The sequence below is a fragment of the Castanea sativa genome, chromosome 4, assembly GCF_040712315.1.
Source record: "Castanea sativa cultivar Marrone di Chiusa Pesio chromosome 4, ASM4071231v1".
NCBI classification, from domain to species: domain Eukaryota; kingdom Viridiplantae; phylum Streptophyta; class Magnoliopsida; order Fagales; family Fagaceae; genus Castanea; species Castanea sativa.
In genome coordinates this window covers 1,251,414-1,271,970 of record NC_134016.1, presented here as the reverse complement: position 1 = coordinate 1,271,970, position 20,557 = coordinate 1,251,414, and the positions used below count along the sequence as shown (strand labels likewise).

The 20,557-nt window shown below is 37.0% G+C and overlaps 1 protein-coding gene and 1 pseudogene across 1 annotated transcript; both read right to left on the bottom strand.

Annotated features, from left to right (window-relative positions):
* Positions 1–2,750: 2,750 nt before the first annotated feature.
* LOC142632080 (probably inactive leucine-rich repeat receptor-like protein kinase At5g48380) lies at positions 2,751–12,073 on the bottom strand (annotated as a pseudogene).
* Positions 12,074–17,362: 5,289 nt separating this feature from the next.
* LOC142631401 (uncharacterized) lies at positions 17,363–18,788 on the bottom strand. The gene is made up of 4 exons (XM_075805568.1): positions 18,381–18,788; positions 18,174–18,254; positions 17,780–17,995; positions 17,363–17,671 (listed from the first exon to the last, which is right to left on the bottom strand). The coding sequence occupies exons 1-4, from the start codon at positions 18,786–18,788 to the stop codon at positions 17,363–17,365; spliced, it is 1,014 nt and encodes a 337-aa protein (XP_075661683.1).
* Positions 18,789–20,557: the final 1,769 nt, after the last annotated feature.

Genomic DNA, 20,557 nt, shown 5'->3' with positions numbered 1-20,557 from the left:
GGCGTGAGTAATTTTTTAGCAAAACTATGTAAATTCTACACTTTTTTCTATTATACACGGACTGATGTGAATGCTCTTAAGTAAGTACAACGAAGTAGACTAAATTAGACAGAAGTGTATTGAATGGAGCGAAATGGACTGGAATGGACTGAAATTGATAGAATTGGATCAAATTAAACTGAAATGGACCAAATTGGACCAATGCCAAACCATAATGGGTAAGCATAACTCAGAAAATTAATAATAATTATAATAAGGGTCATGTTAACAAGTGTTTTAGGATAATTGTTAATAAACCATATTATAAAAGTTTTAAAATCACTTTAATGAGAAATATAAAAAGTTGTCAAAAAAATTAATTTTTTTTATCATTTTCTCATAAAAATGTTTCTAAAAATAGTTCTTAAACCAATTCCTTTAGGATATCCATTAACATTTTTCTTATGATAATAAAATGATGTAAAACCATAATCAAGTCAACATTTTTCAAACCTAGTTTATTGCAAAACACATTAAAAAAAAAAAATACACCAACAAACTTGTTACAAAACAAAGCACAAATACCAAGCACGTTAAAACAAATACCATAATAGTTTTTAGAGAGAGTTTGCAGTCCTTTTCGTGCTGAATTGGCAACTTTGACTAGTAGTACCGCAGCTGCAAGCTACAAGGAAAGAACAACTTAGATATTTTCTTCCAATTTATTTTTTATTCCAGAGGATGGGAAACAAAATAAATAAACAAAGATATATTGCAAGTAAACGAAACTTTCTATGATAATATAATTGTATCAGTGCACAGAGCCACAGAGAAAAAACGAATGGTTTCATGCAAATTTGGGTCGAGGATGTCTCCTGCAATTGTTTTCTATTGTTCTTTTTTGTTTCGCTTTCTCTATCTACGAATGTTACTTCTAAGGCAGAGTCAAGTACACATTCTTCAAACTCGTGTTTTCTGGGACATTATACCCAAACCATTTTTTTACAAGTAAAAATTTTGTGATGGCATGGCCGTCAAAGCATTTAGAAGATTATTACTTCAATAATCTAAGGCTTACATGGACTTATATACTTGGTAATTGGTTAGATATGAATTCAACAAATTATCCCTTATCTTAGGGCTCATTTAGATTGAGGAGGAAAGGAGGCAAAGTGGAAAAGAGTAGAATAGAATTGACTGAAAATAAATTAATTTTGAATTAATTATATTCTACTTTATTCTACTTTATTCTACTCTCCCTCCCTTCCTCCCAATTCAAATTGACCATTAAGAACCTAAGCTATATCTTAAGAACCTAAACTATTAAAAGTTAATAGAGATGTCTACTGTAACTCAACTTGCAACTAGTAAGTGGGTTTCAGTTAACTCAATTGGTAAAGTCTTCAATGGTTGTATAAGGGATCTGGAGTTCAATCACCGCCTACACCAAAAATAATTGGTGTTTTGGTCTGATAATAAAGAGCTATTATCAGGAGCGAATGTTATAGGTTGAAACTCTCTCAAAAACCTTGCAACTAGTAACATTTTTTTTTTTCTTATCGAGTTCACGTTTTCTATTACCATTATTTCGGATTGGCAACAATTTGTGTACCCAAAATACGTGTGTTTCTTTAGAGGTAGAAAATTGTGGTGTTATGTTTTTTTATGAAATTCCATGACAATTGACATGTCATCAAAGAAAGTGAGAGACTGTTTGGTAATGTATTTTAAACAACAGTTTCAGTGTTTAAACAACACTATACATATTTTTACACACTTTTTTACCCACACGTATTTTCAAAAAATACAAACAACGTTACTAGAACAACATTACTAAACGGGCTCTAAATTTACGGGTGTTTTGCAAAATGTTATCTTTTTATGCATAATTTAAATAATTTTAAAATCCATTTACCTCTCCCTTGTTTGTATGTGTTTATTTCTCCAAAAAAAAACAAAAGAAATGCTTGAAAACATATCTAAAATTAATTATTTATGTGATGTCAAGGAGGTTTGGAGTAATTTTATAATTATTATTATTATTTTTGACTGATAGTTTTTTTTTTTTTTTTTTTTTTTGAGTTAGGCTGTTGCTATATTTTTGTTGTGGGCTTGGCTTGAGTTGGGATATATTTCAACCTGGGCTTTAGTGTGATTGGGTTGGGTTGCTGGCTCATGTCTATTCAGGCTTGGTTGTTTGGGTTTAAAGGTAAATAGAACTGAACCAACGAACATTCTCTCCACTCTCTCTCTCTCTCTCTCTCTCTCTCTCTCTCTCGCCGAAGGCCATGGCAGAATGCTATGACCGCTGTCTATCGCTTTCCCTCTATCAACCCTGCCTTCTCTCTCTTGATTGATCTTCCGTCTCATTTTCTCTATCTATCACGACTCAATCCCCAAAATCTATTCAAATTTTAAAGCTTACCGGCAGAACTTTGGCAAGGGTGGAATGGCTTTGGAAGAGCGAGAACTCAGAGAACAGCGTAAGAGAGGCTGAATAAAACTTTTTTTTAAAAATTATTCTCAGAAAATAGCATACAACCCAAAAGAAAAAAGAGCATCAATATTGTGGCAATCTGGACCATGCACTCTTAAATCATAACCTAAAGGTGCGAAATATATATATATATATATATATATATATATTTATATAAAGCACCTTTTCACACAAGTGACAAAAAGATGCTGCGGACAACAAAAGATTACAAGAAGCAAACAACCTCCGAGTCTGGAGGAATTCTGACTTAATGCTCCACTTTGTTTGTCATGCTTCAGTAGTTCTATGTACTTTCAACCTCAACAATTTCATTTGAAGTACTGGCAGTAACAATTTCAGATTGCCTCAATATCTCAGTATCATTATTTATGAGGCCATAATTCTCTCCAAGGATGCTTATGGCATGGTACAATTCAAGGGTTGTGGGTCTTTGACAAGATAAGGGTTTAATGCAGGCACTGGCAATTCTGAGCAACTGAAAGATTTCATTATCAAAACCTAACCCAATAAGAGATTTATCAATGAAATTGCACATTAAAGAAGGGCAAGTCAAAAGACAAGTAATCCAATCAACGTAACTGAAGAAAAGCAAGCTTGATGGTTTTAATAATGGCGGATTGGTTGAAACAGAGAGAGAGAGAACAAAGAGTTAAAAGATGGAATTCTATTAAGCTTGCATGAATCAATTACATAACGTATCCTCTGTTTATATATTACACATCACGTACTACTCTAGAAGGTTCTATCTAACAAACTCTAACAAACTCCTAACCGACGGACCATACAGCTGTACAAATATCTATAAATATCTCCCATCAAAATATCTGAATTTGGAAGCTTGAGAGAACAGAGCAAGTCAACAATAGTAGGCTGAATTCTGATCAGATGGAGCACCACACTAAACATACGGGAGTCAATATAAAAGTCTCATTTAGTTAAATGCCACCTCAGCTCTCTTTTTAAACAAAAGTTACCGTTGGAAGTGTTGGAACTTCCTGTTGATTCTTCTTCTTTCGGTCAGATTCAATGACTCCATTTTCATCCCCCCTCAAAACCAAGGGGTCAACAGAGACCATGGTTTTGGAGCGCAAATAGAGGAAACGAGAAGAGGAGAGACTCTTTGTAAATACATCAGCAAGTTGGTCACCAGTGGCAATATAACGTACTTGAAGATCTTTGCGAAGCACTTTCTCACGCACAAAATGATAGTCCACCTCCACATGCTTGGTGCGAGCATGGAAAACAGGATTAGAAGCAATGGCGAGGGCAGAGACATTATCACACCAGAGTTTAGGAGCAAATGAGAGAAAAATGCCAAGATCTTTCAACACTTGGTGAATCCAACATAACTCAGCAGCAGTGGTAGCTAGAGCGCGATACTCTGACTCGGTGGAAGAGCGAGAGACAGTGTCCTGTTTCTTAGCACTCCAGGTGATGGGATTGAAGCCAAGATAGACCAAAAAACCAGTAGTAGACCGACGATCAAACGGATCACCGGCCCAATCAGAATCAGAGAAGGCAGAGAGGGACAAAGGACCAGGCTGAAAGAAAATTCCCAAATTGGGAGTCCCATTTACATACCTCAAAATACTCTTAGCTGCAACCAAATGAGTATCACAAGGAGCGGACATGAACTGACAAACTTGATGCACAGCAAAACTGAGATCCGGTCTGGTGAAGGTTAAATAGTGAAGAGACCCAACAATGCTCCGATACTCGTGAGGATTGGCAAGCAAGGAATCTGTGGCAGGAACCAATCGGAGATTGGGGGCACAAGGAGTCTTAGCAGGCTTAGCAGAGAGCATATTGTGCTCTGGAGAAGATCATGAGCATATTTGGTCTGAGTAAGAAAAAGACCATTATGAGAACGTGTAATTTGTAACCCAAGAAAGTAGTGGAGATTACCAAGGTCCTTGAGTTCAAATTCAGAGCTCAACTGAAGAATTAGAGATTGCAAGAAGGAAGGACTATTGCCAGTAAGCACAATATCATCAACATATACCAACAAATAGACCAAGAACTTCCCATGCCTTAGAATGAAAAGAGAAGAGTCAGCAACAGAAGCTATGAAGCCCAAATGAAGAAGATGGGAAGAAAACCTCTCAAACCAAGCCCTTGGTGCCTGTTTAAGACCATAGAGGGATTTTTGCAACTTGCAAACATGATTGGGAAATGCTTGATCCACATAACCCTGTGGCTGAACCATGAAAACTTCCTCCTTCAATAGACCATGAAGAAATGCATTTCGAACATCTAATTGCCTAAGAGGCCAATTGAATTGAACAGCAAGAGATAAGATCAGTCTGACAGTGGGAGGTTTGATGACAGGGCTGAAGGTTTCATCAAAATCAATACCATACTGTTGATGAAACCCTTTAGCCACAAGTCTTGCCTTGTATCTGTTGATGCTACCATCACTGTTATGTTTCAATTTGAAGACCCATTTACAGCCCACAACATTCTGTGAAGGTGAAGGAGGAACCAAAACCCAAGTGCCTTGCCTGGTGAGAGCATCAAACTCCTCATTCATGGCATTGCACCATTGTTGATACTTAGCAGCAACCTTATAGGTGGGAGGCTCAGTAACAGTGTAATCAATCGGAGCCTGCTTAGAGGAAGAAGCACCAAATGCCTTAGGCTTGAAAATACCTGCCTTAGATCTGGTGGTCATAGGATGAACATTCTGAGCAGTCACAGAAGGGACAGGCACAGCCACAGAAGGAATGGGAACAAGAGGAATAGGGTCAAGTAAAGGTGATGGATTAGGTGCAGGTACAGGCAAAGTTACAGACACAGGTGCAGGGGAAGATGACATTGAGGAAGATACTAAGTTAGATGAAGAAGAAGTGGAAGTAGGACAATGATTAGGCGAGGAAGAACAAGTATGTGATTGGGAGAGAAAAGATAACCAAAGGTTGAGAGAACAAGAATTGGAGGATAAAGAAGTGGGATAAGAAGGTTCTGAAACTGATATAGAAGAGGGAAAGGAAAGAAATTCAGTTTCATTAAAAAGGACATGTCTAGAAATATAAAATCTATGAGTGCTAGGTTCAAGGCAAATATAACCCTTAGAATGGGTAGGATAACCAAGAAATATACACGGCTTGGTATGAGGTTGAAGTTTGTGTTTGTTGTAGGGTCTAAGAAGAGGGAAGCAAGTGCAACCAAAGGATCTAAGATGAAGTAGGTCAGGTTTAGACTGGAACAACACTTCCCATGGTGATTTGTGATTGAGTAAAGGTGTGGGAAGTCTATTAATAATATGGGTGGCTGTAGACACTGCATAAGACCAGTAAGATAAGGGTAAGGAGGAGTGGGAAAGCATTGTGAGAGAACACTCTACAAGGTGCCTATGTTTCCTCTCAGCTGTGCCGTTTTGTTGAGGAGTATGAGGGCAAGAAAGTTGATGTATTATACCATGATTAGAACAAAATTTATGAAAAGCAGTGGAAGTAAACTCACCCCCTCCATCAGTTCTTAAAATTTGAATAGAGGTATGTAGTTGATTCTCAACATAAGCTTTGAAATACTTGAAAACATCAAACACATCAGATTTATGCTTAAGGAGATACAACCAAGTGAATTTAGAAAATTCATCAACAAAAACAAGATAGTATTTGAAGTCATTGACAGAAGTAATAGGAGTTGGTCCCCATACATCACTGTGCACAAGTTGAAGAGGTTTAGAAGCAACAAAATCAGATTTATTGAAAGGTAACTGGTGCATTTTACCACTAAGGCAATGCTTACAATGAATATCTGAAACAGAAGCAGGTTTATTACAAATATCAGATGCTGAAAGAGAAGAAAGTGCACTTCTAAGTACACTGTCACTAGGATGTCCTAGCCTGTGGTGCCATAGCAACCACTTATGTGCTTTCTGTACATGAAAAGATTTAGTAGTAGAGTTATGTTGCTGTGAAGTGGAATGACTGAATTGTGAAGATGGAGAAGACACAGACTGGGAAGAAGAATTGTTGAAGAGCTTTGGATAGATTGGGTAAACCCCATTCTCACTCAATCCCTTGTAAAGGATTCTCCCCGTAGGAACATCCTAAATAGTGAGCTTGTTAGCATCAAAATGACAGGAACAATTATTGTGCAAGCAAAATTTGTGAACAGATAGGAGGTTCATTGCTATTCTAGGAACATGCAACACATCTTTAAGCAAGAAATTATGGTATTTGGTAGATAGAGAAGCATTACCAATATGATTAATAGGAAGGTTTTGCCCATTCCCAACTGTGACCTGTTCTGATCCTTTGTACTGTGACTGGACAGACAGATTGTTCAAGTTTGCAGTGAGATGATCTGAGGTTCCTGAGTCAGCCAACCAAGGATCTTGACAATTGGTTAAAGCTGCATTGGATGCTGAAGCCATAGCAGCTAGTTTGGTTGGTGGATGCTTGCCTTGATAGGCAAAATCCATTCTATGATAGCAGTCAGTTGCAATGTGACCTGCCTTTCCACAGATTTGGCAAATAGGTCTTTCATTCTTGAAGGCTTGACCTCCAAATTGAGCTGCCCCCAATTGTGCAGTCTGAGATGTATTATAATTCTGATGAGGTTGAGATGTGTAGAATTGGTGTGGACCTCCACCACTGCCATTGAACCTAACTCCACCCCTACCTCTATTACTGTTGTTCCTTCCTCTTCCTCTATTAGAACCACCATGATGATGTGGTTGAGGATTGTTGGAATTCTTGTTACCAGATGCAAACATAGCCAGAGAATGTGAAACACTGTCAAGATTCTCTGATATGGCCTGTTCTTCACTTTGCAACATGATTGAAAGTTGCTCATAAGTAATAGGTTCACTTCTGGTACGGATTGCTGAACAAAAATGAGCAAAATCCTTTGGCAAGCCACGAAGAACAATACAAATGAGTTCTTCATTATCCACAACCACTCCAACTGCAAGAAGCTTATCACGAGCAACCTTAATCTTCTGCAAAAAGGTGTTAACTGAATCAGAACCTTTCTTGAGGCTTTGAAGTTCTAATTTCAGATTGAGGATATTTGCTCTTGAGGTTGATGTAAACCTCTGCTCCAGAGTGTTCCACACCTCTCTTGAAGTGGTGATTCCAACCACGAGAGAGAAAACTTGTGGAGTAAGAGTGGAATTAATCAGAGAAAGAAGAGCTTTATCTCTGATTCTCCAGGTATGAAACTCTGGATTCACACTTGAGGATAGGTACCCTTGAGTATTAAGAAGAAATTGATTTGGTTGTGGAGTTGATCCATCAATATGTTCAACTAGAGAGTAAGCTTCCAGAATTGTGATTAACTGGTGCTTCCATGGAATATAGTTTGTGTAATCAAGCTTGATTGACATCAAGTTTGACATATTTGAGAGTAGCAACAATGGTGAAGGAATTTGAGTAGTGATCTGTGGTGATGATGGTGAAGGAGTAGCACTTGTAGGAGTAGGTGAGTCCATGGATTCAGGCTCTGATACCATGAAGAAAAGCAAGCTTGATGGTTTTAATAATGGCGGATTGGTTGAAACAGAGAGAGAGAGAGAACAAAGAGTTAAAAGATGGAATTCTATTAAGCTTGCATGAATCAATTACATAACGTATCCTCTGTTTATATATTACACATCACGTACTACTCTAGAAGGTTCTATCTAACAAACTCTAACAAACTCCTAACCGACGGACCATACAGCTGTACAAATATCTATAAATATCTCCCATCAAAATATCTGAATTTGGAAGCTTGAGAGAACAGAGCAAGTCAACAATAGTAGGCTGAATTCTGATCAGATGGAGCACCACACTAAACATACGGGAGTCAATATAAAAGTCTCATTTAGTTAAATGCCACCTCAGCTCTCTTTTTAAACAAAAGTTACCGTTGGAAGTGTTGGAACTTCCTGTTGATTCTTCTTCTTTCGGTCAGATTCAATGACTCCATTTTCAGTAACTCCCATCCAAACGGTTTGAATAATTATTTATTTGAATGGGTGCCTTTCCTGTAATTAGCTCAAGAAGCAGAATACCAAAATCATAGACGTCCTTTTTGAAATAATCCAACTCCCTAACCCCACTGCTATCAAAAACTCTATTGCTCATGTCATTATCACTTGAGTTCACAAACATTAGCCTTCCAGGTTTCAAGATTATTGCCTCTCCAAAATTTGATATCTTGCCCTCAAAATTCTAATCAAGTAGGATAACATTCGAACTCAAGCTGAGATGGACTACGGAGAAATGACAGTTATGGTGAAGGCATGCTAGGCCTCTTGCTATCCCAACGGCAATTTTAATCCTTGAAGGCCAGTCCAAGATCTTATTCTTGTCTTTCCCAGCATGTAGCCAGCCATAAAGGTTACCATTCGATATATATTGGTATACTAGAAGCATTTCCTTTCTTTCTCTACAGTAACCCAAGAGGGAAATTATGTTATTGTGTCTCAATCTAGCCAGAGCTGATAGCTCAGATTTGAATTGTGTCTCAAAAGATTGAGACTCATATAGCCTCTTAACTGCAAGGGGATAACCATTTGGAAGCACTTCCTTGTACATTATCCCAATCTTTCCCAACCCAATGTAATTGTGTCTGCTGAAATTGCCTGCTGCTTCTTTAAGTTCTGCAAAGCTCACTCTAATAACTTTTCTGCCCAACTGAGAAATCTGTGGATCAATAATCATTTGCCATTCTGGGTTAGTGCTAATCAGAAATTACAACAGTATTTAACTACATTTATATTGTTTTTTAGGTGGCAATATTGCTTGCCTACAACTGACACATTGTGAGAGGAAGAGAAATTGGGCTTCTATTGAGAGTGAGAGAAAACAAAAGGTGAAAAAGAATAAAATATAATTTTTTTGGTTTACAATTGAGCTACATTGTCATCATACATTTAAGATGACACTGTAGCACAATTGCTTTTTTTTTTTTTTGCAATTCGAAGATTTTACATGACCGAGTAATGCGCAATTTTTGTGCCTTGATGCTAAAATATATCAACATATAGCATATATGAGACAGGATGTGAATGCTCTTAGAGATCAAACATAAAATTTGATGACTTGGGGGCACAAATAGGGCTGGCCCTAAGCCTAGGCCATTTGGGTCATGGCCTTAGGCCCCCAAATATGGGGGTAGTAATTTTTTTTTTTTTTTTAAATTAAAGAAGAATGTGAGTTAAGTGTACATTTTTCCCAAGGTCTAAAATATTGGAGTTATGCTAGTATATTATAAGTTTTATTATATAACTCATATAAATTGACATGTCACCAATCACATAATATAATTTAGTACTCATTTATTCTTTTGTTGAAGTGTCACCTCATTGCCACATCATCAGTTTGTAAGTTTTTTATAATAAAATTTACAGTAAGTTTAGTATTTTCTCCACAAAAAAAAAATTAATAGAAATGAAACCTAATCTCCATTAAGTATATGAAAAATACTAAAGCTAATACAAATTTTACAACAAAAATCTTGCAAACTAATGTAACAGTAATATGATCGGTGTCACTTAAACTATATAATAAATAAATGTTTGAATAACTTTTTTTTTTAAATTGATAATATGATAGTTTATAAAACCTATATAGTATCATTAGCTCACTTTGGGTGAATTATCCATATTAATAAGTATGAATTAGTAATAAATATGAAATAAAAAATATAATAAAAAATAAACTAAATATTATTTAAGTAATATTTAGATATAAAAGACCTTTTTATAATTTTTTCCTTAGGCCTCAAATTATCTTGAGTTGGCCCTAGGCACAAAGGAAATGCTTTCAAAACCATTACATTTAAAGTCTGCAACAACTATTTTTCTCACATCTCAACTAATTGTAAACACACTTCGACCGGTCAAATTCATAACTATACCGATCGACTTGCAATCGAGCACTAATCCACTAAGAATATTTTCATTGAATACTAATCCACTAAGAATATTTTCATTATATACTAATCCACTAAGGATTGGACCGGTCGACTAAAGCTTTCGGGACCTTCCTACAACGGCTCTTTAAGGATTCACATAAAATCTTTAATTGAATTCTCTCCACTTTCAAATATTATATATTATATATTTTGTATATAGCAATATATACTACACACACATACACGTTCATATGTAGTTAACTATTCTTTTGCTATTTTGCTTGAAAAAGGTGAGCAAATTTTTTATATTTTGTGAGGAAACTAACTTAAATTTATAGAAAAATTGTTAATCAATTTTTTTACAGGTTATAACATCATAAATTTATATCCTCATTTCTTTTATATAAAATTAAATGTGTCATAAGTAATTAACAGTTTTATATAAAAACCTATAAAAAAGTAGTATGTATAAAATATTAAATTTAAGTTGAACATATTTGTAATGTATTTTTAGTTCTGTTCACGTGTCATGAGATAATTTTTGCTTTAGTAATATTTTAAGCATTTGTTTATTACTTCAAAGAAATAATTTCATTTATCACTAACAATATTAACAAATTCGTGGAATAGACTAAATGCCATTTATATATAACAATTATTTGACCCACAACAAATAACAAAGCAATACACCAATCACGAATCAATATTGTAAGAAACTGTCATCAACTAATTTCTCAAAAAAAAAAAAACTGATTTTTCTCTACAATCAATATCTCATGTTACTTTGCACTCTTCCTTATTATATAACGGAGTGAGAAAAAGTACCTTCATCAATTGGGTAACTTGATCAACTTTTTCAGCGATGTTCTTCCTGGTCGCTGTCAATTCTGTAGTATTTGTTGGCATTATCTTATTCCTCTTGTTTGATCCCACGCAAAGATTAAAATAGTAGGTAAAAAAAGCTGTATATGAAAAGGCAAAAACCACAAAACCAACTACAAACCCACTCCTGAAAGAAATTTCAAAGCTCCATCTATGCTTTTTACGGCAATATTCCAAAGGCCCTCCACATAGTCCACTATTATTTACATAGCTCTCAGGCTTGATTGTAGTGATGTTGACAAAGTCTGGCACTGGCCCTGACAACAAATTATTAACAACACTAAAGACTTCTAGACGGATGAGCTGGTTGAGTTGCTGAGGTATTTGACCCGTTAGCCTGTTGTTGTCGAGTATAAGAACCTCCAGATTAGAGCAATTACCCATACTCGATGGAATTTCTCCAGACAAGTTATTGTTTGAGAGTTTGAGCACTTCTACAGCCGGCAGTATTTCACTGATATAAGGTGGGATTGATCCTGAAATTTCATTGCCTGAAAGGTCTAAAATTATAAGCTCGCTGCAGTCCACAAGGCCCCTAGGGAACTTGCCCTTGAGCCCCATGTTGGCCAGTTGTACACCTCGAACCCTATTCTCAGTTGTACAACTGACCCCAACATATCCACAGATAGAACCTTCTGTGAGGTTGTTGAAGGTCCAAGAAGTGGCTATGTGATTTAGAGGATCTTCCAAGGAATCTCTAATAGATTTCAAGCAAGAGATATCGCTCTGGGTACCAGAACTCAGGGTAAGTGTACTTGGCAATGACCAGACAAGAATGTGGAGCAAAACCAGAGCTCTTGAATTAAGAACCATTTGGGTTTGAGATTTTAGCAGCATGAGTATTGACACGAACGAAATAAGACGACAGGAACTGGATGGAATAAAAAAGAAACTTAGATTGTAAAATCTTTTGCTTATGTAATTAGTACTCAAAGGAGTAAGACCAAATGCGAACCACTTTACACTTGTGGCTAAAAAAGAGAAAGCGCGTGGTCCCTTGCATCTAGAAAAAAGGACAAGCCTCTTACATAAGCTAACAACGTTTTCTTCTATCCATTACAGAGCCAATGTCAAACGTTTTGTAGTTGAATGGACACTTCTCCATGTACAAAGTACTTGAAGTTTAAAAGAAAAAAAGCTTGAATTACGAAATTAGCAACATATTGTAATTATTTTTCAAAAAAGAAAATTATAGAGTCAATGCGGGTCACAACCTTTATAGTTACAAAGAAATGAAGCGGGCGTCTAACAAAAAGATCCATATGGACCCAAATTTCTCTTTATTGAGTGAAGCCCAACACAAAAAAGTTGTTAACTGTTTGTTTATTTATTTATTTTAAAAAATAAAAATCATAAAGTTATTAACTTTGAAAGGGAATTATAAAATAAAGTGTAAAATATCAAAGAGCGAAGCTAGTAAAAAAAAATTGATACTTTGAACACTTTAACCAATATTTCAACTGCTGACCACATTGATGGTCCATTGGCACCTAAGCACCTAGGAGTTGAAAGGGAGGGGAGGGGTTTGGGTTGTGATAGAAATTTCCAATGGTTTGTTTTGTTTAGACCCTTACAAACTAGACTTGTGTAACATAATTAATTTGCTAAGAAGTTACTCAGATTAATTATTCAAATTTAGGTTAAACTCATACAGGGACGAAGAAAAGACTTGAAGTTTTTTGGGGGGGGGGGGGGGGCTCTGACAGTAGACTTTGCTACTTCTAAGCTAAGTTTTTTTTTTTTTTTTTTGAGTTTTTGATGCATGTGTTTTTTGCTAGGTAGAGATACAATTATTTTGTTTAAAACTTTTTAAAGGACTGGTTGTTTGTTTTGAGTAAAATTTGTTAATTAGGCTTAATTATTTTTAACTTTATTATTGGTAATTTTTGTTATTGCACTAGTTTTTTTGGAGATTGTATATTTTGTTTTAGATTTTAGATCTATAAATTTTTTAATGGCCTTTAAATGAGGTAAATGTTAGAGTTACAATTTTTTTTACAAATTGCTAATATGGTGAGTGGTTATTGACAAGTAAAAAAGTGATGTAAGTGGTTGGCCCAAATGCAAACCAATAAGACTTTGTACCTCAACGGTTTGTAAAAATGTTGTAGATGAGTTTGTGCATGTAACATGACTCTAAAAAATCAATGATATTGTTAAGGGGGGAAAATTTTATTGAAAAAAATTGCTAAAATTAGTGTGTGTGTGTGTATTTTAATAAAAAATTTGGATCCCTAAACTCATGCAATCATATTACTGTTGGAAACATGCATGTACGCAGCGAAAAAATAACGGATCTACTTCATTCGTAAAAGTTAACATGTACTATATAAGTTTCAGAATTTGGGAACAAGAGAGTGTACCTTGGAGCGGTGAATTTCAAAATTTTCTAGATCAGAAGCACTTGAGAACACTTTCAATCTTCACTCAAATTCCACTAATGCCCAAGATGTGTGGTCTCTCAATCAGTTTACAAAGAGAGAATGTCAAAGTATCTAACACTTGCATACACCACTTCACAATGATGTTCTTGCAATTCTCTACAGGAAATTTTGTATATTTCTCCCTTTTGTTTCTAACTGATTATCTAATTGGGCTGGTCTTTTGGGCCTTTCCAATTAGGCTTAAGTGTGTGGCTTGGAGTGGGACCAAAAGGGACCAATAAGACACTAGCTCCAATGGGCCTTGGGTTTTTCTGTCAACTCTTGACAAGTCCAAAGTTACCATTAACAATATTTAATACCACTATAAAAATATAGTTGCACTCTAGGCCTTATTTATAAATTATATCCCAAGACTTTATTGTACATACAACCCCTTCATAAAATATTCGTAGTAATACAAAGTCATGAGACTATGAATTCCATCTTGAGAATATATGTTCCATCAATACTAAATGTGGTCGCCTAACATACTGAGGTTTTGACCGTTACTTTAGATCTCACTTCTGATATATCAAAACAACTTACACCTTATGATCAAGTCCATTATTCTCTCAGGATTAAGAGTTTATGCAAATATAAGTCGTGAGTTTATTATTCATTTGACAGTCGTTAGAAGAATAATAAATCTCACAGCGGTCCAGTTCAATATGTCTTAACTCTTAAAACATATCAACATACCAATTAGAAATCTCCATTTCCATGATCAAGACAAATCATCTTAGTTGATATGTTATAGTCTTCACAAATGAAATGCCCAATTGCATCACCGACTACGAACTAAAATTCTAAATTTACAAAGAACTTGTGATTTATATCTTCTGTGACTAAATCACATAAATCACATACTATGCATCTCATGGACTATATGATAATATCTCAATATTCATGTTACCATTATTTTAGATAATAATAAAACAATTTTATTAAACACAACATTAAGTCATACATAATGTCATACATAATAACATACATAGTATCATACAATAGGATTTAAGGGCACTAATCCTAACAATTACTTAGTGCAGAAAAGTAAAGAAGATAGTAATATGATGACTCAGGAAAACTAATGAAACCAACCGTTTTAAGGTAAAAAACTTGAAGAGGATTTAACCTAGCTAGAAGAAATTGGGGGACAAGTATACGACCAAAAGTGTGGAGAATTGTCTCTACTTGAAGAAGAAGCTCTTTCATTTCCGATATCATCCAGGTATTTCTATGTTTGAGCACTTGAATGATTACAATAAAATACTTGCTGATTTACAAAATTTGGAAGTTGATGATAGGAGTGAATATAAAGCTCTCTTGTTGTTGAATTCATTGTCTGATACTTATGATCACCTAATTACTACACTGTTGTATGGAAAAGATGAGATAAAGTTTGATGATGTGTTAAATGCTTTGACTAATAATGAGTATTGTAAGAAAGATAAGCAAGCTCAAAGGGACACGATGACTGAGGCTTTGATTGTTAAGGGCATTTCTAATGATAAGAAACTTGAGAAAGATGAGTGAACCTATTGTCACAAAAAAAGGGTATTGAAAGAACGATTGTCCTTTGTTGCGGAACAAGGACAAGAGGGATTCTAATGCAAATGTAGCACATGATAGTAATGAGGATTTTAATTTTGCATTGACTAGTTCATCATTTGTTTGCCATTCAAATGAGTGGGTTTTGGATTCAGTTTGCACCTTTCATATATGTTTGAAGAAGGAATGGTTTTACAACCTAGTGATGATGGCCCCATGTCGAAGGAACATGTATTTCCTTAAAGGGAGTACTGTTGTAGGTGGAGTAACTGCAATATTTGATACAATTTGTCCATAAGGCCTTTTTTGGAGGTAATAGAGAAGTTTCATTTGTGGTGATATGCACTTTGTTTGGACTCTAATTTTGGATTTAGCACCATCTTTAGGTGCATTTGGCATTCATTGGCAAGTTTGGAAGCTGTTTTTTGATAATTTGCACTTTGTTCTTTTGGTTAGGCTCTAATTTGATTAACACTTTGCATCTGTGGCTTAAGAAATGTCTTGTCAACATGGAGACATGTTAAGGATTTGTATTTGGTAGTCTGCAAATTTCGTTTGCGAGGCTTGACGGGATCTAAGCCAAGGTGGAGATTTGTATAATATGGCTTAAATTAGGAGTTCAACTCCTTGTTGAAATTGGATAAGAAAGGAATTTTGTGCTTATTAAGTAAGATAGCATTTGAACTCAAGCTGAGATGGCCCATTGAGAAATGACCGTTATGGTGAAGGCATGCTAGGCCTCTTCCTATCCAAATGACCATTTTAATCCTCGAAGGCTAGTCCAAGATCTTATCCTTGTCTTTCCCAGCATGTAGCAAGCCATAAAGGTTACCATTTGATATATATTGGTATACTAGAAGCATTTCCTTCCTTTCTTTATAGTAACCCAAGAGGGAAATCATGTTATTGTGTCTCAATCTAGCCAGAGCTAATAGCTTAGATTTGAATTGTTTCCCAAAATATTGAGACTCATATAGCCTCTTAATTACAAGGGGATAACCATTTGGAAGCACTGCCTTGTACATTATCCCGATCTTTCCCAACCCAATGGAATTGTGTGTGTTAAAATTGCCTGTTGCTTCTTTAAGTTTTGCAAAGCTCACTCTAGTAACTTTTCTACCCAATAGAGAAATCTGCGAATCAATAATCATTTTCCATTCTGAGTTAGTGCTAATCAGAAATTACGACAGCATTTAAAAGCATTTATATTGTTTCTTAGGTGGCAATATTGCTTGTCTACGACTGACACGTTGAGAGAGAAAAAGAAATTGAGCTTCTTTTGAACTGTACTCTAAATTAGTTTCTTGTTTTGTAAACTAGAATTATAAATAAATCAAAATCAAAAACTAAAAAAATACATTGTTGGTCTCTAAAATTATGAACATGAGCAATTTTAGTACTCCAAGTTTAAAGTTATCACTTCTAGTCCCTTAGATAATATGATTAAACTAAAAAATGACACATCATCACTCCACAAAGACTATAGGATGTCATTCTTAAGGAAGGATACTATAGGATCTATCCAACTAGGCCCCTTCCTAATCTGGTGAGTCTGAATGGCATTGCCACCCATTACTGTAGGTTTCAATAAGCCTTCAACAAGAATGACTCGAGGTAGATTTTGCGTCGAGGATGTTGCAAGGGTAGCTAATGAATCAACGTGTGTATTTACACTCCTAGGTATGTGCACTAAGGTAAAAGAATCAAATTTAGATTGTAAATACCTGACTTGGGATAAATACTCTTACATCCTCGGATCTCTTGCCTCTAACTTTCCATCAACTTGGCCTACTATTAGTTGCAAATCTGAGAACATTTGCACTTCCTTTCCACCCATCTTCTGAACCATATCCATCCCGACTAGTACAGCTTCATACTCCGCTTCATTATTGGTGGCAGTGAACCCTAACCTCAAGGATTTTTCAAAAGTTATTCCCTCAGGAGATTCCAGCACCAGTCCCACTCCAAATCCTCTTTGATTCGCTGCCCCGTCAACATATAGCTTCCACATCGGGAGTTCCTTGCCCAAGATCATGCGAACAAATTTTTCATCAATGTGCATCTCTATAGCACTTTCTTCTAACGAAGGCTCAGCAAACTTTTCCACTAAATCGGCAAGGACCTGGCCTTTTACAGAAGTGCGAGACATATATTTGATGTCAAAAGCCCCCAAAATAGTTCCCTATTTGACTATCCTTCCCAAGTAGTTAGCACTCCGCAATACCACCTTTAGAGGGAGTTGAGTTAAAACAACAACAGTATGGGACTGAAAGTAATGAAGAAGCTTACGCGTAGCATGCACCACAGCCAGAATGGCTTTCTCCAATGGTAAATAACGCACCTCGGCTTCTTGTAGCGACTTACTTACATAGTAGACAGGTTTCTGCACACCATTATCATCTCGTACCAAAACCAAACTAACAGCATGAATGGCCACAGCTATATAGGCAAATAGGGTTTCATCAACCTTTGGCCAAGACATGATAGGTGGCTAAGAAAGATACTCTTTAAGCTGCTGAAAAGCTAAGGCACACTCCTCGTTCCACTCAAATCCCTTCCATTTATTTAGCAACTAGAAGAAAGGCCTACATCTATATACAGATCGAGAGATAAACCTGTTAAGGGCAGCAGTCATTCTAATAAGCTTTTGGACCTCCTTCGGGTTCCGAGGTGGTTGCAAGCTGTTGATTGCCCTGACTTGCGCAGGATTGACTTTAATTCCTTTGTGAGTCACCATGTAGACGAGGAATTTACCTGATCCCACACCGAAGGAGCATTTAGAGGCATTAAGACGCAATTTGTATTTCCTCAGCATCTGAAATGTGTCATTTAGATCTTCTACATGCGTGTGTACCATCTTGCTCTTCACTACCATGTCATCCACGTATACTTCAATTGTGCCCCCCAATTGTGCTCCCCAATTGTGCTTCAAACATCCTGGTCATCATCTTCTAATAGGTAGCCCCTGTGTTCTTCAAACCAAAAGGCATCACCTTATAATGATAATTTCCTGTAGGTGTAATGAAGTCTGTCTTCTCTTGATCACCCAGAGCCAAAGGTATCTGATGATAACCCTGGAAAGCATCCAAAAAACTCATCCGAGGATGCCCAACTGTATCGTCCGCTAGCTGATCTATACGAGGCATTGGAAATGAATCTTTAGGACAGGCCTTGTTCAAGTCCGTGAAGTACACACACACTCTCCATTTCCCGTTCTTCTTCTTCATGATTACTATGTGGGCCAACCATTCCGGATAAAACACCTCCTTAATTGCACCAGCCTTCTTGAGCTTGAGCACCTCCTCCTTGACAGCTTCAGAGTGTTCCTTAGAAGAACGCCAAGGTGGTTGCCTCCTCGGAACGGCGGCCGGATTGACATTTAAGTGATGGCAGATGAAGCTAAGATCAACCCTAGGGGCCTCATAAGCGTCCCAAGCAAATACATCTATATTGTTCTTTAAAAACACAACCAACTCCAACTTCTCCTGAACTGGCAACTGAGCTCCCACCTGAAAGAACTTCTCAGGGTCATCGTTTATAAGAACTTTCTCTAACTCCTCACATGTAGCTTCCTCTACTACCACGACATTAGGTGTTGCCAAAGACATTAATTGCTATGAAGCCCCAGCAACCGAGGCAGAGGACTCTGGCCTAGGTTGATGCATAATTGCTGCCGATATACACTGTCTTGCCACAGATTGGCTCCCAATAATTTCCTTTCGGTATCACAGCCCTTCCTTCGAAGCTTATCAACGACGAATCATAAGCCGTAAGATCCTTAAGTCTCAAGTTGAGCCCCTTAAATAAGTTAGAATACATAATATCTGCACCGCTACCCTCATCAATCATTACCCTTCTTACATCGTAGCCCCCTATCCTCACCGTAACAACCAAGGCATCATCATGCGGTTGGATAGTCCCAACCTTGTCTTCTTCTGAGAAACCCAAAATAAGCAGAGTATTTCCCTTCGCCTTTGCCTTGTCTTTCATTAGGGATAACCTTCGCCTTTCCCTTTCCTTGCTGTTGATCTTCCTCAACTCGCTTATACTCATCAATTCGGTCCACGAGCCAACGTACACTCCTTACGGGCTTTTTGGTCAGAGACTTGCGTAAATCATGCTCAGTAAGGAGACCAACTTTAAAAGTCCGTACAACTACATCATCAAAGTCACCATCAATCTCATTGAACATCTCCCAGTATCTGTCAGAATATGTTTTGAGGGTTTCGCCTTCTCGCATGGCCATGGACAACAACGAATCCAAAGGTTGAGGAACCTTACTACAGGTGACGAAGATTGAGCCGAATGCCTTAATGAGTTCCATGAAAGAATCAATAGAACCCACCTTCAGCCCGTTAAACCACCTCATCGCAACAGGTCCTAAGCTAGAAGGGAAAACTTTGCACATCAAAGTTTCATTCTTAGAGTGTACTGTCATTCTTTGATTAAAATGACTCACATGCTCCACATGGTCTATTCGACCATTATAGATAGTGAAAGTTGGTTGAGTGAACCGTTGTGGGAGCTTCCCTTTCTCCACCCTACGTGTGAAAGGTGACTTGGAGATCTGACGCAGCGCCCTGCTCATAGCGTCACTTCCCAAGCCCCTAGAAGAAGTCTTCCTGCTACCACGAACATGAGGGTATTCCTCTTCAAAAGAGAACGACTCGCTAGGGGGAGTCCTTGACCTAGGCCGATAACTACCACCCTAGGAACCTTCAGAAGAAAGGTTAGAAGAAGAAGGAGTTCGCCTCTACCTCTCGTGACGCAGCTTCTTCTTCAGATAGTCAATCTCCATTTGCATGGCCTTCTCATTCTCCTCATGAGGAATTTTGCTTCCACTTCGTGAATGGCTCCTCCCGGTGTGCTCCGTATGCACGTTGCCTTCCCTATCTCTTTCCCGCTCAAGATGCAAGAAATGGTCCTCACGCTAGGACCCCATGAACTCTGCACGTTGTGGGCCTGAGCCTACCATAGTGCTAGACGTCCTCAAACACAAGATTTTCCACAGACGGCGCCAATTGTAAGTGCACAATTTGTACCTAGACCCAAACGTGTACATGGAACAGGCCCAAAAGGCCTAAAATAATGAATTTTGTAGAAAGTGGGCTTAAAACCTAGGTTTTTTGGGCGTCTAAAGAACAAAGATAAAGGGCTAAATTCCCAACTCACAAGCGAAAAGCCGATTTCCTATAAAATCTCTCCTCGGACATAAGGATGATATACAGTGCTTCTCTTATTATTAAATATCAATTACAACTGATAATAGTGTGTACAGTGTTTTTCTCTTCCGTTTCTCCTCCCCCTCCTTGTTGATCTTTCTTTATCTTTTATATCATCCTGTCCTCCCTTTCCCGTCCTCTATGTGTGAATCAGA